Below are 18,875 nucleotides of genomic sequence, written 5' to 3' on the forward strand. Positions count from 1 at the left end.
TCTTCGCTCATCTCCCAGGTCATCTCCTAAAGCAGTCCCTTACAGTTGCTTTTATAACTCGGGGCGGAATCAAGCCGCCGGCTGCGAGGGCACGCCTACCGGTTCGCTCACCGCGGTGCTGATTGGCCATGCGACCCTCTGGCTCACTCCTCCCCTCTATGACGAGGTGGAGACACGCCTTTCTTCTCCGAGATTAGCACATGGGCAATGGCGGCTTGCGGGATTGAACACAACTCGCACCCTTCTTAAAGGAACTTTGGAGAGCGGAGATGTTTGGGGAATTTGCAAGGGCCTATGCTTATTTTGTTTGATACAAGGCAAAGGCAATCTAGTGGGAAACACATATTTAGCCTACATAGAATAAGGAAATACACTATTTAAAAAGATATATCGTGACCTGCGTGTAAGTTTCATGGAATTAACTAGGAGGACGGCTGCGACCATTATTTACATTAACAGGGTGTTACCATACTTTTGTAACGTTCACATTGTAACGTTTTCACATTCGTTACACTTCCTCCAAAATTGTTGCACTTCTTAAAAACCGTTACACTTCTCAAATTCGTTACCCACTTCTCAAAACCGTTACACTGCACCCTCCTTTCTTCAGGCCCGTGCTCGGGCCTACTAAACTTTAACTTAGTGTGACACGTAGGTGTAATTCCCTCTACAATTAACCTGACCCTGAGTGTGACAATCTTAAAACACAAATAAGTATGTCCCCCTATTGCATTGCACCCTGTCTAACAGACTCAAGCCCACAGCTAACTGAATTACGGAATTATTCTCAAACTATACATTTACGGTGGGGAGCATTATTTACAATGACGTGATTTCTTATTTACAACGCAACCCAGGACCTGTGGTTTTTTTTTTTTTTCTTTTTAGGGAACAAGAAAAAGAAATTCCTGTTGGGAGGGAGGAGACAGCACGCATTGCATCGATGCACCAGTACCAATACCACCAAAGCACCCAAAAGCACCACAAAGCACCAAAAGCACCAAAAGCACCACTCGGTGCGCAGTCACCATGGTTCATAATAAACACAGCAAAACAACTGGTGGTGGTCTTCTCTTTCTCTGCTGGGCCGATGTTCTTCCCGACGTCTTCTGGCTTCATGCGGCCTATTTGGAAATAATAAAAAGCACAACTTGTGTTCGTTTTTATTTAGGGCCTCAGGGGCCAACTAAGGATGGTCCACCTGTTTGGCATAGGTGCCACCTTACCGAGGTCCGCAAGCAAGATTCCCTGGTCACTATGGCCGGTCTCCAACAGAGGTGCCCTGCCCCAGAACCTGGGGTCCATCAAGTGGTACTTGGCCGCAGAACAGCGGTCCATAAAGTGGTACATCAACGCAATGCATGCTGGTTCTGGGAATCTCGGGCGCACAATGGCCACCTCACGCACGCTCCCCTCGGCACCCAATGGCGCACAGGTCATGTGGGAGACAAAAGAAAGACAATTGAGCGAGGGGTAAGGTCACAAGGGTACACGTAAATAAGGCAATGCAAGGCGAAATGCGTACGGAGGGTGAAGTGAGAAAGCTCGTCCCTACCGTACGTCACCCCCCTGTCACCTACACTACCCTTGCCCTTTCCCCATATGTACAAGATCTACACATTACCAATTCGTCACTACTGTCACGTCTTCCCCATATTTCCCCTATACCAAATTCGTCTCCACAATCCCTCTACTTCAAAATTTGCCATCACCAAATTCATCATCAATCCTCATAAGGAGGCAGAGATGGGACATCAAAGCACAATGTCACACCCACGTCATGATGCATCTCACAATCCAAACATTTGCACAGTAAAAAATAATTAAACATGGCATGGTGCGGAGTACCTGTCACCTCAGGTGAGTGGATGCAGATGGTGCGAGGAGACTTCATCCTAACTACTTTCTAAATGACATTAACACACTTTACACTACCCGGGGTCTTTCCCTGCAAATCCATTGGCCAACTTACACTATGGGTTCTAAAAACCAATTCCCATTGACCAAACTGTGGTGCTTCTCAATTTGGGGTCTCACTCCCCCGATTCATCTCCCGGTGCCCTCGCACAATTTCTGGGCTGCGACGTGTACCTCTCCCAGCAGCAGGTCTACCCACCTGCACACCTCCACCACTGCAGTTGCCACCCGAGCTTACCTAGCTCCTCACCCTAACCTAACTAACTGGGGAAGGCCCTCTCCTGGCTCTGTCACCCCTTGGTGCCCTCTGGCACTGGGCTACCCGGGTCCGTCCTCCGGATCCTCGGACCCCATCCACAACAACTACTACCGGCTCCCAGAGCCCACCTGCGGCCTCACCTGGCCGACATCCTCACAGTGGTGGGGCGCCCAACCAACTGCACACACTAACAGGCTACACGCCCAGCCATTTCCACAACACTAATGCACCCATCCAAAGACCATTCTTTCACCCGCACCACAGATGCCAATATCCAACCACAATTTACCTGTACCCTCTACCTAACACTTACACTACCCGCCCCGGGTATCCGTGATGGGGGTCCACTCTTCCCCCATTCACACCTTCGCACCATCCACTCCACTCCACAATTTCCACCATACTCACTCCACGACCATCCATTCCAATACTCCATACCATTTATTCCATACACCTGTCCTTCATTCACCTGTCGTTGCACACCTGTGCAATCCTACCTGGTGCCACCTGCACCCTCCTCCTCTTCCTGGACCAGTTGGTCAACACAACACACAATCACCACTACTCCCTCATACACTGCTCCACACACCTGTTCAGTTGCACACCTGTGCAATCACACCTGTTCAGTTGCACACCTGTGCAATCACACCTGTTCAATCACACCTGTTCCATCCTCAAACACACGGCATCATCTCAGCTAACTACTGCCCTCTGAAACTTGCGCTTCCCAGTCATCTCTTTAAACTATTGCGCTCCCACGTCATTATCAACCACACTAAACTACCTGCGTCCCCACTACAGGTATCAGTCACTATCTAAACCTTAACGTTACCTAATGTCATCTTCGCTAGATCCCTATCAACATAACCAAGCCCTCCCTGGCTCGGTTGTCATAGCCACCCCATAAACTATAGCGCATTTACCCCCACCGTCTGTGAGGGATGGTGGATTTGCCATCCCTCCACATCGGGGAGGTCCTACTATCAATTTGGCACACCAAATTCCAACCAATTCAAAAATTTTCTATTTACTGCCAATTCTACCCACCATTATCAAATTTTTTTTTGCTTTTTTTTCTAATTTCGGGGCCAAAACACTATCCTCATCACCCGTCTACTTATTACATCCTCTCGGTGCGCCAATTCACGTCTACAGCCCGGCTTCGTACAGCCGAGCCATGAACGCGGGTTCTTTTGTGCCGGCGGCTGGATGCGTCCGGCACTCGGTGCAGGGACGGGGGCTTACCCGGGCCGAGATCCCACGCACCACCTCGGCGTGGAGCCATCCAATGTCCCGATCTCGACCTGCCGGCACGTCTCAATAGAAAGTGGTCGCCATGACGACCCTTCCTATCGGGCTGCCCGCTCTGCCTAGTGGAGCCCGGACGCGGCCGTTCCACGCGAGGCCCAGCGTGGATCGCGCACGGCGGTCCTTTCGAACCCGCCGTGGCTCGGATCCCCGCTGGTTCTCGCGGCACGCGAAGCCCGGCACGCACCGAGGGCCCGATTCGGCTATAAGTCGCCCTAACCGCTAAACCGGTTACCGTCGATGCTTCACCTGGACGCTTACATGCATACGCTACCCCTTTCTTGCTCATACATGCAGCCGTTTCCATGCTCCTCGTCATACCTCTTCTTACACACCTCGGTACACTCATTCCGCTCACCGACTTGGTCACACACCTGACCACCGAACACCTTGGCACACATTCGTCGCTCGCACACCTCACCAACACACCTCTTCGCGCCCCTTTCTCGGTCACCTCCTTTGTGACAATCACAGGTGTGCTCTCACCCGCACACCCAACCACGTGCCTCACTACCAATTCCAGCGTGCATTCCCACTCACGCTCTACCATTCCAGGTGTGCATCCTTCCATTCCAGGTGGACACCCTCGCTCACCTGTCATAACCAACTCACGCTCCGTGTCACTCTCACTACTCTCACCACCACTCTTGACAACGCACTCACCCTTACTCCCGACAGCGCACTCTTTCCTCATGCACCTGTCCGTTACACACCTTTCTCGCGCATCCTCTTGCGCACACTTTTCCGTTACTTCCTCCGTAACACTCACCACACCGCGCTTCCATGTGCTCCCTCGCACACGCGCTACGTCCAACTCACTCTTGACGGCACACTCACTCCTCGGCGTGCACTTTTTCCTCACACACCCCATGGTCGGACATTCTTGCACACCTCTTTTTTCGCACACCAGACCTGTCGCACACTTCACCAACGGCCTTTCACGAACACCCGGATCCAAAGCAACCCCCAAGCCGACTGAAGCTTTCCTCACATCATATACATTGCCACTCACCTCCGTACCTCGTCACCGCACCTCCTTTGCCACCTGCAAACTCTTTATTTGGTTAGTGAGCATCACATTATGAGTTGAGCACCGACCTTGTACCAATTCCATTACCTCCTCCTGGATTTCTCTTTTAGTTTCTGTCCGTCCCTTCTTAATTTCACTCACCTCTTCTTCCACTTCCTCTAATTTTCGCTTCACCTCTTTTATTTCTCGGTGCGTCTCCTCAAGTTCGTCCTCTAAGGCTACCATGACCATCTCTATGTGCATCCTCACCTCTCGGTCCTTCGTCTCCATTATCTCTGTCACCTCGTCCACCCTCATTGTCAGTTCCTCACGTACCATCTGACATTGCCTCTGCGTCGCTATTAATTCGTTTTTAATTTCTTTTTGTGTCGCCTTTAACCCTCCTAGTACCGCAGTGTTCTTTTGAACCTGCTCCACTAGTTCTTTTTGTCCCTCCGTCAGCTGTTCCACCTCCTCCGTCACATCTTCTATTCCCCCTTGTAACTTTGCCGTATTATTTCTCACCTCTTTCTCCATACGCTTCTCACCTCGCTTTACCTCCTCGCGTAGCCCCGAAACCTCCTCACTCACACCTCGTCGTATTTCCTCCATCTCTTTTGTAGATGCCACCCTCATCTGTCCCAATTCATCCCTCTGAGCATCCAGTTTACTTTCTAACCCGATTTGCACCTCCTCTATCTGGTTCCCCATTCGTTTGATTTCCCTGGCAGATTGTTCCCCTATTTCCTGCAATTTGTCCTCCATCCTATTTTCTAACCCCATTAACCCATTTTTTACCCCCTCTAACTGATTCTCCTGGGCAGCCATTCTATTTTCCACCCCCGTTAACCCATTCTTTACCTCTTTTATCCCGTTGTCTAACCCCTCAAAATTATTGTCGAACTTCCCAAATTTCTTGTCTAACTCCTCACCGGTACCCCTCGCTTCGTCCCTCATTACCCCCATTTGGTTTCCCATTACCCCCATTTGGTTTCCCATTACCCCCATTTGGCTTCCCATTCTGTTTTCCATCCATTTGAAATTATCGTCTGTTTTTACCATAAAGGCCATCATCTGTTTCATAAACAGGTCCAAATTCATTGGCATCTCTGGCTCGGCTGCCGCGACCACGGCCAAATTTGGTGCCGCTGCACCCACGTGCGCGAGGACGCCATTTTGTGCACCTGATACCCCCTCAACCACATTGCCAATGTTCTCCTCCTCCCTTTCCTCCACATACATTTCCCCGAGGTCCTGGGTCGATTCCACCCTGTCTATCTCTCCCACCGACATCCGATCGCCTTGATTGTCCATGGCGCGATCTCAAAATTCGGGTTTTATAAAACAACACAATTTCGGCAGCTTGTAATTTTGACCAAATTTTTTTCAAGATGTTTTTAAAAAAAAATTTGGTTCGGGCCCCGAATCTCACTCCCAACACCAATTGTTACAGATATAACACAATTGGTGTTCCAAAATTTGGGCCTAATAAATTTAGTCCCAGGTCCGAATCCAACTCCTGACAACCAATTGTTGCTGACGCGGTTTTAGATGTTAGTTTACCGAGCGGTTTGGTATTACCGCGTCCGAACAGTTACTCCCCGATTAGCCCGATTCCACCCGACGTTGACCAGATCGCCCCACAGATATTCAATCGGGAAACCTCTAAAGCGACCGAAAGAGAAGGAAAAGAGAAAAAGACAGAGTACGGAGGAAGAACAGATTTATTATACACACACAAGCAAAAAGGAAGAGCGACCAAAATTATTTACAAGCAATGGATGGAAAAAACAGTCACACAGTGCATCGTTAGCTTATTCTACTCAATTTACTTAATCCCAAGACAACGAGTAGGACAGGACGTTCACACTTACACAGGGGATATTGCAGGCAGGTGGGGCTCGAGGTGGATTGCTTGAGAGGGAGGCAAGGTCGGAGGCAGCAGCTCTCAATTCCTCGCGGTTTTTGGCGGGAAAACCCTCCGTCGCGTATCCACTGCTGTAGACGTCACGCGCTGGTTCGGCACACCTGCTCCTCTTCTTCTGGTGGAGCCGTCTCCCTCCTTTCAGCGCGTCTCTCCAAAGCTGGTTTCCTTGCCGAGTACCTCTCCTCTTTGGCTTGGAGCGTTTCGCATCTCACCGCTCCTCTTGGTGCCGCCTCTTCGCTCATCTCCCAGGTCATCTCCTAAAGCAGTCCCTTACAGTTGCTTTTATAACTCGGGGCGGAATCAAGCCGCCGGCTGCGAGGGCACGCCTACCGGTTCGCTCACCGCGGTGCTGATTGGCCATGCGACCCTCTGGCTCACTCCTCCCCTCTATGACGAGGTGGAGACACGCCTTTCTTCTCCGAGATTAGCACATGGGCAATGGCGGCTTGCGGGATTGAACACAACTCGCACCCTTCTTAAAGGAACTTTGGAGAGCGGAGATGTTTGGGGAATTTGCAAGGGCCTATGCTTATTTTGTTTGATACAATGCAAAGTCAATCTAGTGGGAAACACATATTTAGCCTACATAGAATAAGGAAATACACTATTTAAAAAGATATATCGTGACCTGCGTGTAAGTTTCATGGAATTAACTAGGAGGACGGCTGCGACCATTATTTACATTAACAGGGTGTTACCATACTTTTGTAACGTTCACATTGTAACGTTTTCACATTCGTTACACTTCCTCCAAAATTGTTGCACTTCTTAAAAACCGTTACACTTCTCAAATTCGTTACCCACTTCTCAAAACCGTTACACTGCACCCTCCTTTCTTCAGGCCCGTGCTCGGGCCTACTAAACTTTAACTTAGTGTGACACGTAGGTGTAATTCCCTCTACAATTAACCTGACCCTGAGTGTGACAATCTTAAAACACAAATAAGTATGTCCCCCTATTGCATTGCACCCTGTCTAACAGACTCAAGCCCACAGCTAACTGAATTACGGAATTATTCTCAAACTATACATTTACGGTGGGGAGCATTATTTACAATGACGTGATTTCTTATTTACAACGCAACCCAGGACCTGTGGTTTTTTTTCTTTTTCTTTTTAGGGAACAAGAAAAAGAAATTCCTGTTGGGAGGGAGGAGACAGCACGCATTGCATCGATGCACCAGTACCAATACCACCAAAGCACCCAAAAGCACCACAAAGCACCAAAAGCACCACTCGGTGCGCAGTCACCATGGTTCATAATAAACACAGCAAAACAACTGGTGGTGGTCTTCTCTTTCTCTGCTGGGCCGATGTTCTTCCCGACGTCTTCTGGCTTCATGCGGCCTATTTGGAAATAATAAAAAGCACAACTTGTGTTCGTTTTTATTTAGGGCCTCAGGGGCCAACTAAGGATGGTCCACCTGTTTGGCATAGGTGCCACCTTACCGAGGTCCGCAAGCAAGATTCCCTGGTCACTATGGCCGGTCTCCAACAGAGGTGCCCTGCCCCAGAACCTGGGGTCCATCAAGTGGTACTTGGCCGCAGAACAGCGGTCCATAAAGTGGTACATCAACGCAATGCATGCTGGTTCTGGGAATCTCGGGCGCACAATGGCCACCTCACGCACGCTCCCCTCGGCACCCAATGGCGCACAGGTCATGTGGGAGACAAAAGAAAGACAATTGAGCGAGGGGTAAGGTCACAAGGGTACACGTAAATAAGGCAATGCAAGGCGAAATGCGTACGGAGGGTGAAGTGAGAAAGCTCGTCCCTACCGTACGTCACCCCCCTGTCACCTACACTACCCTTGCCCTTTCCCCATATGTACAAGATCTACACATTACCAATTCGTCACTACTGTCACGTCTTCCCCATATTTCCCCTATACCAAATTCGTCTCCACAATCCCTCTACTTCAAAATTTGCCATCACCAAATTCATCATCAATCCTCATAAGGAGGCAGAGATGGGACATCAAAGCACAATGTCACACCCACGTCATGATGCATCTCACAATCCAAACATTTGCACAGTAAAAAATAATTAAACATGGCATGGTGCGGAGTACCTGTCACCTCAGGTGAGTGGATGCAGATGGTGCGAGGAGACTTCATCCTAACTACTTTCTAAATGACATTAACACACTTTACACTACCCGGGGTCTTTCCCTGCAAATCCATTGGCCAACTTACACTATGGGTTCTAAAAACCAATTCCCATTGACCAAACTGTGGTGCTTCTCAATTTGGGGTCTCACTCCCCCGATTCATCTCCCGGTGCCCTCGCACAATTTCTGGGCTGCGACGTGTACCTCTCCCAGCAGCAGGTCTACCCACCTGCACACCTCCACCACTGCAGTTGCCACCCGAGCTTACCTAGCTCCTCACCCTAACCTAACTAACTGGGGAAGGCCCTCTCCTGGCTCTGTCACCCCTTGGTGCCCTCTGGCACTGGGCTACCCGGGTCCGTCCTCCGGATCCTCGGACCCCATCCACAACAACTACTACCGGCTCCCAGAGCCCACCTGCGGCCTCACCTGGCCGACATCCTCACAGTGGTGGGGCGCCCAACCAACTGCACACACTAACAGGCTACACGCCCAGCCATTTCCACAACACTAATGCACCCATCCAAAGACCATTCTTTCACCCGCACCACAGATGCCAATATCCAACCACAATTTACCTGTACCCTCTACCTAACACTTACACTACCCGCCCCGGGTATCCGTGATGGGGGTCCACTCTTCCCCCATTCACACCTTCGCACCATCCACTCCACTCCACAATTTCCACCATACTCACTCCACGACCATCCATTCCAATACTCCATACCATTTATTCCATACACCTGTCCTTCATTCACCTGTCGTTGCACACCTGTGCAATCCTACCTGGTGCCACCTGCACCCTCCTCCTCTTCCTGGACCAGTTGGTCAACACAACACACAATCACCACTACTCCCTCATACACTGCTCCACACACCTGTTCAGTTGCACACCTGTGCAATCACACCTGTTCAGTTGCACACCTGTGCAATCACACCTGTTCAATCACACCTGTTCCATCCTCAAACACACGGCATCATCTCAGCTAACTACTGCCCTCTGAAACTTGCGCTTCCCAGTCGTCTCTTTAAACTATTGCGCTCCCACGTCATTATCAACCACACTAAACTACCTGCGTCCCCACTACAGGTATCAGTCACTATCTAAACCTTAACGTTACCTAATGTCATCTTCGCTAGATCCCTATCAACATAACCAAGCCCTCCCTGGCTCGGTTGTCATAGCCACCCCATAAACTATAGCGCATTTACCCCCACCGTCTGTGAGGGATGGTGGATTTGCCATCCCTCCACATCGGGGAGGTCCTACTATCAATTTGGCACACCAAATTCCAACCAATTCAAAAATTTTCTATTTACTGCCAATTCTACCCACCATTATCAAATTTTTTTTTGCTTTTTTTTCTAATTTCGGGGCCAAAACACTATCCTCATCACCCGTCTACTTATTACATCCTCTCGGTGCGCCAATTCACGTCTACAGCCCGGCTTCGTACAGCCGAGCCATGAACGCGGGTTCTTTTGTGCCGGCGGCTGGATGCGTCCGGCACTCGGTGCAGGGACGGGGGCTTACCCGGGCCGAGATCCCACGCACCACCTCGGCGTGGAGCCATCCAATGTCCCGATCTCGACCTGCCGGCACGTCTCAATAGAAAGTGGTCGCCATGACGACCCTTCCTATCGGGCTGCCCGCTCTGCCTAGTGGAGCCCGGACGCGGCCGTTCCACGCGAGGCCCAGCGTGGATCGCGCACGGCGGTCCTTTCGAACCCGCCGTGGCTCGGATCCCCGCTGGTTCTCGCGGCACGCGAAGCCCGGCACGCACCGAGGGCCCGATTCGGCTATAAGTCGCCCTAACCGCTAAACCGGTTACCGTCGATGCTTCACCTGGACGCTTACATGCATACGCTACCCCTTTCTTGCTCATACATGCAGCCGTTTCCATGCTCCTCGTCGTACCTCTTCTTACACACCTCGGTACACTCATTCCGCTCACCGACTTGGTCACACACCTGACCACCGAACACCTTGGCACACATTCGTCGCTCGCACACCTCACCAACACACCTCTTCGCGCCCCTTTCTCGGTCACCTCCTTTGTGACAATCACAGGTGTGCTCTCACCCGCACACCCAACCACGTGCCTCACAACCAATTCCAGCGTGCATTCCCACTCACGCTCTACCATTCCAGGTGTGCATCCTTCCATTCCAGGTGGACACCCTCGCTCACCTGTCATAACCAACTCACGCTCCGTGTCACTCTCACTACTCTCACCACCACTCTTGACAACGCACTCACCCTTACTCCCGACAGCGCACTCTTTCCTCATGCACCTGTCCGTTACACACCTTTCTCGCGCATCCTCTTGCGCACACTTTTCCGTTACTTCCTCCGTAACACTCACCACACCGCGCTTCCATGTGCTCCCTCGCACACGCGCTACGTCCAACTCACTCTTGACGGCACACTCACTCCTCGGCGTGCACTTTTTCCTCACACACCCCATGGTCGGACATTCTCGCACACCTCTTTTTTCGCACACCAGACCTGTCGCACACTTCACCAACGGCCTTTCACGAACACCCGGATCCAAAGCAACCCCCAAGCCGACTGAAGCTTTCCTCACATCATATACATTGCCACTCACCTCCGTACCTCGTCACCGCACCTCCTTTGCCACCTGCAAACTCTTTATTTGGTTAGTGAGCATCACATTATGAGTTGAGCACCGACCTTGTACCAATTCCATTACCTCCTCCTGGATTTCTCTTTTAGTTTCTGTCCGTCCCTTCTTAATTTCACTCACCTCTTCTTCCACTTCCTCTAATTTTCGCTTCACCTCTTTTATTTCTCGGTGCGTCTCCTCAAGTTCGTCCTCTAAGGCTACCATGACCATCTCTATGTGCATCCTCACCTCTCGGTCCTTCGTCTCCATTATCTCTGTCACCTCGTCCACCCTCATTGTCAGTTCCTCACGTACCATCTGACATTGCCTCTGCGTCGCTATTAATTCGTTTTTAATTTCTTTTTGTGTCGCCTTTAACCCTCCTAGTACCGCAGTGTTCTTTTGAACCTGCTCCACTAGTTCTTTTTGTCCCTCCGTCAGCTGTTCCACCTCCTCCGTCACATCTTCTATTCCCCCTTGTAACTTTGCCGTATTATTTCTCACCTCTTTCTCCATACGCTTCTCACCTCGCTTTACCTCCTCGCGTAGCCCCGAAACCTCCTCACTCACACCTCGTCGTATTTCCTCCATCTCTTTTGTAGATGCCACCCTCATCTGTCCCAATTCATCCCTCTGAGCATCCAGTTTACTTTCTAACCCGATTTGCACCTCCTCTATCTGGTTCCCCATTCGTTTGATTTCCCTGGCAGATTGTTCCCCTATTTCCTGCAATTTGTCCTCCATCCTATTTTCTAACCCCATTAACCCATTTTTTACCCCCTCTAACTGATTCTCCTGGGCAGCCATTCTATTTTCCACCCCCGTTAACCCATTCTTTACCTCTTTTATCCCGTTGTCTAACCCCTCAAAATTATTGTCGAACTTCCCAAATTTCTTGTCTAACTCCTCACCGGTACCCCTCGCTTCGTCCCTCATTACCCCCATTTGGTTTCCCATTACCCCCATTTGGTTTCCCATTACCCCCATTTGGCTTCCCATTCTGTTTTCCATCCATTTGAAATTATCGTCTGTTTTTACCATAAAGGCCATCATCTGTTTCATAAACAGGTCCAAATTCATTGGCATCTCTGGCTCGGCTGCCGCGACCACGGCCAAATTTGGTGCCGCTGCACCCACGTGCGCGAGGACGCCATTTTGTGCACCTGATACCCCCTCAACCACATTGCCAATGTTCTCCTCCTCCCTTTCCTCCACATACATTTCCCCGAGGTCCTGGGTCGATTCCACCCTGTCTATCTCTCCCACCGACATCCGATCGCCTTGATTGTCCATGGCGCGATCTCAAAATTCGGGTTTTATAAAACAACACAATTTCGGCAGCTTGTAATTTTGACCAAATTTTTTTCAAGATGTTTTTAAAAAAAAATTTGGTTCGGGCCCCGAATCTCACTCCCAACACCAATTGTTACAGATATAACACAATTGGTGTTCCAAAATTTGGGCCTAATAAATTTAGTCCCAGGTCCGAATCCAACTCCTGACAACCAATTGTTGCTGACGCGGTTTTAGATGTTAGTTTACCGAGCGGTTTGGTATTACCGCGTCCGAACAGTTACTCCCCGATTAGCCCGATTCCACCCGACGTTGACCAGATCGCCCCACAGATATTCAATCGGGAAACCTCTAAAGCGACCGAAAGAGAAGGAAAAGAGAAAAAGACAGAGTACGGAGGAAGAACAGATTTATTATACACACACAAGCAAAAAGGAAGAGCGACCAAAATTATTTACAAGCAATGGATGGAAAAAACAGTCACACAGTGCATCGTTAGCTTATTCTACTCAATTTACTTAATCCCAAGACAACGAGTAGGACAGGACGTTCACACTTACACAGGGGATATTGCAGGCAGGTGGGGCTCGAGGTGGATTGCTTGAGAGGGAGGCAAGGTCGGAGGCAGCAGCTCTCAATTCCTCGCGGTTTTTGGCGGGAAAACCCTCCGTCGCGTATCCACTGCTGTAGACGTCACGCGCTGGTTCGGCACACCTGCTCCTCTTCTTCTGGTGGAGCCGTCTCCCTCCTTTCAGCGCGTCTCTCCAAAGCTGGTTTCCTTGCCGAGTACCTCTCCTCTTTGGCTTGGAGCGTTTCGCATCTCACCGCTCCTCTTGGTGCCGCCTCTTCGCTCATCTCCCAGGTCATCTCCTAAAGCAGTCCCTTACAGTTGCTTTTATAACTCGGGGCGGAATCAAGCCGCCGGCTGCGAGGGCACGCCTACCGGTTCGCTCACCGCGGTGCTGATTGGCCATGCGACCCTCTGGCTCACTCCTCCCCTCTATGACGAGGTGGAGACACGCCTTTCTTCTCCGAGATTAGCACATGGGCAATGGCGGCTTGCGGGATTGAACACAACTCGCACCCTTCTTAAAGGAACTTTGGAGAGCGGAGATGTTTGGGGAATTTGCAAGGGCCTATGCTTATTTTGTTTGATACAATGCAAAGTCAATCTAGTGGGAAACACATATTTAGCCTACATAGAATAAGGAAATACACTATTTAAAAAGATATATCGTGACCTGCGTGTAAGTTTCATGGAATTAACTAGGAGGACGGCTGCGACCATTATTTACATTAACAGGGTGTTACCATACTTTTGTAACGTTCACATTGTAACGTTTTCACATTCGTTACACTTCCTCCAAAATTGTTACACTTCTTAAAAACCGTTACACTTCTCAAATTCGTTACCCACTTCTCAAAACCGTTACAATATATATATATATATATATATATATATATATATATATATATATATATATATATATACACACATATATATATATATATATATATATATATATATATATACACATATATATATATATTGTTACGGAACCCAACGTTGGCCTCTTTCCCCCTTATCGAGGGGGGATTAATCCCCTCGTCTATGACTGACCGACGTGGTCCCGAGGGTATGACGTCACGCCCGGTCAGCACTGGGTAGGGTTTTAGGCCCAACCGTCCTATGACCTAAATACCAGCGCCTCCCGGTACGCAAGGAAACACCTCCCCGCTGACGGCCGCAGCGTAATAGATTGGTTGCGACGAGCGAAGCGAACTGCGGCGTGAGCCGTTTATCGAAGGGGCTAAACCCGGTTCATATGCGTCGGCCGAATCGCGCCACGTATACTCAATTTGGAAACCTCTAAAGCGACCGAATGTGAAGAAGAAGACAAAGTAGGAAGAACAGGGATTTATTATTATTTACACACAACTCAAGGAAGAAAAGCAATCAAAGTAATATACAAGGAAATGGAAGAATCAGGAGGACACAGTGCAAATACTAGCTTATACTATACAGTCTTACTTAACCCCAGGGACAAGACGCACAAAACAAACTCACGTACACGAATGGGGAATTGCAGAGTGGATTGGCTGGAGGGAGAGGAAGGTGGAACCACAAGCCTGGAAGGTTGAGCAGGGCGCACAGCAAGCAGGTCCTTTCCGGGCTGGGAGCGAGCAGGGCGGCGGCAGCACACGTGTCTTGGTCGTTCCACGCGGCAGGGCTCGTTCTTGCCTTGACACTCCTCGGGCTCTTTCGGTCATCTGCTCTGGTCCTCTCGTTCTCTCCTTGCGCGATCGTCGCACGCTTCTCTCATACCTCAAACGCAGGTGTGACACGCCCCCTCTCTTTGGGTACCACCCTCCCCCGTGCTCTGTTTCGTTGCCTTATATGGCAATGCCACGGTCTTGCTACCTTATTTGGGCATGGGGCTGAACAGCCCGCCCCTCGTGGCGAGCCACGGGCTTGTATCCTTATTTGGGCATGGGGCTGAACAGCCCTGCCCCTCGTGGCGCGCCCTGGGCTTGCCTCTTCCCGACGACCCCGCCCTTCCTGTCCAACAGAGCACGGAGCACATATTCATCATAACAGCGAACGCCGCTCCCAAAGCCAGGCCAGTTGAGGGGGCGCGCACCCCACGCTTGTTAAGCTTCCTTACCCAGAGAGGGAGAGTTCGGCTGGGAAATGTCATTATTGAAGGGGAGCTATCCTTATTTGATTCGGTGCAATGGAGTGTCAATTACTGGGCAACAGAGTCTTAAACTGGAACACATAATAAGGGAATAACTATTTAGAGGTTCTAAGATTGGCTAGGTGTATGCGATGAATTAACTAATGGGGACGACCTTTGACCTTTACCATTATGGGGGTACTTACACAGATTCACCACATTTACAGAGGGTGATATTTACAACAATTATACAGGATTCTCAAATCCGTTACACTGCACCCTCCTTCCTTCAGGCACGTCCCGGGCCTATAAAAATTTAGCTTAGTGTAGCACGTAGGTGTAACTCACTCTACAATTAACCTGACCCTGAGTGCGACAATTTTAAAACACAGATAAGTATGTCCCCCTGCTGCATTGCACCCTATCTAACAGATTTACGCCCACAGCTAACCGAATTGTGGAATTGTCTTCAAACTAAACATGAACGGTGGGGGAGCATTATTTACAGTGACATTATTTTGACTATTTACAAAACGCAACCCAGGACCTGTGATTTTTCTTTCAGGGAAACAAAAAGAAATTCCTGTTGGGAGGGGAGGAAACAGCATGCATTGCATCGACGCACCAGCACCAATAAACACCAAAGCACCAATCACCAAAAGCACCATTTGGTGCAACAGTCACCAGTTCATCATAATAACACACAAAAAAAAACAACTGGTGGTGGTCTTCCTCTTCTCTGCTGGGCCGATGTTCTTCCTGATGTTTTCTCTACTTGCGGCCTATTTGGAAATAAAAGGGCACCAACGCGTCCACTTTTTATTTAGGGCCACAGGGGCCAACTAAGGGTGGTCCACCTGTCTGGCATAGGTGCCACCTTTACCCTGGGCCGCAAGTGAGATTACCTGGCCACCATGGCCGGTCCCCAGCAGAGGTGCCAGGCCCCAAAACGTGGGGTCCATAAAGTGGTGCTTGGCCGCAGAATGGTGGTCCATAAGTGGTGCATCAATGCAAGCATGCTGGTTGCGGGAGTTCGGGTTCACGGACGCGACCTCCCCGCACGCTCCTCTCAGTGCCCAGAGAGCACAGTCCTCGGGTGGGAGACAGGGGAACAGAAGACAGGTGAGTAATGGGTCAGGGCGCAAGGGTACACATCAAACAAGGTAATGCAGAACGAGGTGCGCACGGAGAGCGAAGTGAGAAAGCTCGTCCCTACCGTACGCCCCCCACATGTGACCTACACTACCCCCCCTTGCCCCTCCCCATATTTACAAAAACCTACACATTTACAAATTTGTCACTACCGTCACGTCTTCCCCATATCTCCCATATACCAAATTCATCACCACAATCCCTCTGACCAAAATTTGCCATCACCAATTCATCATCAATCCTCATAAGGAGGAAGAGATGGAACATCAGCACAATGTCACACTCACGTCATGATGCGTCTCACATTCCAAACACTTGCACAGAAAAATAACAACAACAAACCATGGCATGGTGTGGAGCACCGTCGTTACCTCAGGTGAGTGGATGTAGATGGTGCAAGGAGATTTCCATCCTATCTACCTTCTAAATGACATTGACACACTTTACACTACCCGGGGTCTTTCCCGGTGACGATTTTTGTTGAAGATAACGAGGTTGGTCTTAAAGTATTTTAATTACAAATTAGAGGTGCATAGGATTGTGAATCAAACAAAGACGGGTGAAACAATCTCCTATTGAACTTTTTCACAATTTTTTATGCATACTTCCGCATCCGGAAGATGGCGGCCTCCATTGAGTGATTTGGTTTTTGAAATATTTTTTCAAATGCTTGAATCTCATTGGTCCCGGTGTTTGGTGACGATTTTCGTTGAAGATAACCAGGCCCGTGTGGGCCGAGGTTGGTCTTAAAGTATTTTAATTACAAATTAGAGGTGCATAAGATGGTGAATCAAACAAAGACGGATGAAACAAACTCCTATTGAACTTTTTTCAATTTGTTATGCATACTTCCGCATCTGCAAGATGGCGGCCACCATTGAGCGATTTGGTGCGTCAAAGCTTCAAAATTCTCAAGCCAAGGGATCCAGCATAATCTGTTTTTTCAACATAATACGTACGTGTTCATTGACAACACCGGCTTCGCCGGCTACTAGTACCCGACTGCAAAGCCGCAATGAGCCGGCGAAGCCAAAGCCTCTTGCCACTATTTTACCCATCACTATGGCAGGTTAGGTAGTTGGTAGTAGGTAGGTGTAGTAGGTACCGTATCTGGTAAGACTTGGTAAAAGAGAAGAGCAGACAGTCCTCCCCAATACCTACATACAATAAATGTCACAAGAAGCTTAAGGAAGTAACTATACGATGTGCTAGCTTAGGGCCTATTTTAAGAAATTTTAACTGGGCTTAACATACGTTTTCACAGTATGTGTGTCGTCTTCTAACTTCAGTCGCTGTCAGGGCTGGTTCTCTCTGGGCACTGCGGCTTCCTCCACCAGAAGAAGTTAGCTTGCAGTAAGATCAGTGCCGACAGACCAGACGATAGCGCCGTTTCAACGGCAATGTGTGACTGTCGTTAATCAAACCGAGCTTTCTTTCTTGATGCAAACCGCTTATACCGGTAGGTGCAGGACAACATCAGAAATCAGACAAACCTACTGAGCATGGGAGCATGGGATTGAAGCCTAATTCGGCTTTTCAGGTCTACCACTAAAGAAGAGAAAAATTTCGAAAATGGCCCAGAGTGGTTTACTTTCCAATTACGTTTCGTGAGAACATTGCTTTTTATCGCGAAAAGAAGGTGATTGATGCTGATAGTGACTTGTAAGTTCACTTGAACATCTTCAACAACACATACATGCTGGTGCGAGCACTCAAAGGTCTTTATCCGCTTTCGAGAAATTTAGCAGTGTACAGTTAAAGTGCAGACTTAAACAGGTAATTGAAACAGTGTAGATTGTAACCTGGTGAATGAGCAGGAGTCACATGACACTTTCTCACGAATTAGCTTGGGTACCCAAGACTTGGGTACATTTATGTCATGGTTAAGCATAAACGTTGTCCTTCATGCCACATCTGATAGGTCAGTGTGGCGATGAAGAATGGAGGCGAAACATTGTTCCTCGTTTTGGCTTTGACCGAGTGACATGGCGTTTTGCAGAATCGAGTCGAAAAACACGCTGTTCAAGTGCTCGTACTTTTTCGCTGTGCAGTAAGCGAGTGACTTGATACGTTTCAGTTCATCAGCTCTAGCCCACGTTGTTGCAGTATTAACAACCATGCACATACGGTCGTCGTTCAACAAGTAGTTAGGATTCCAAGCGAAGTCCGGAATGGTGTCATCGTCACCAGCATATTTTGCACGAGATAATGCGACGAATAGTGCTCCTGGATTGAGACTTTCGAATTTTGCTCTCCCCGGATGAAGAACGATATATCTGTTAGGTTCACCAACACCCACAGTAATTCCTTGACAGTGATGAAAAATTGCTGCCCATCCAAGTCTCAGAGGTATTTGCATACGTTTGCAACAGTTGCAATAAATATGACGCTCAATTGACACGATCGGCACGAGCTTTGGATGATCCTCCAAAAAAGGAGGACCCGTATATTTCGGAATATTAATGATGACGACGTCTGGTAATCCATCTTTTGGTGAACGACCATTTTCGTAAATGATGTCCTCAATATGACCCGTAGCTCCGTTGTAGAGACCGTGCTCAACAGACAAATTGGAAGTAAGATAAACTTTGGCCCC

General features: G+C 49.2%; 1 protein-coding gene across 1 annotated transcript in view; it reads left to right on the plus strand.

Moving 5' to 3' along the window:
* The window catches only part of LOC144891956 (uncharacterized), a 70,640-nt gene that overhangs the window by 26,510 nt on the left and 25,255 nt on the right, over window positions 1-18,875 (plus strand). Inside the window, 1 exon segment of the mRNA XM_078777067.1 lies at window positions 18,818-18,855. Coding sequence (XP_078633193.1) covers window positions 18,818-18,855 — 38 coding nt within the window.

Source organism: Myxine glutinosa, chromosome 5 (assembly GCF_964187855.1).
Source record: "Myxine glutinosa chromosome 5, kmMyxGlut1.1, whole genome shotgun sequence".
In the NCBI taxonomy this organism is placed as follows: domain Eukaryota; kingdom Metazoa; phylum Chordata; class Myxini; order Myxiniformes; family Myxinidae; genus Myxine; species Myxine glutinosa.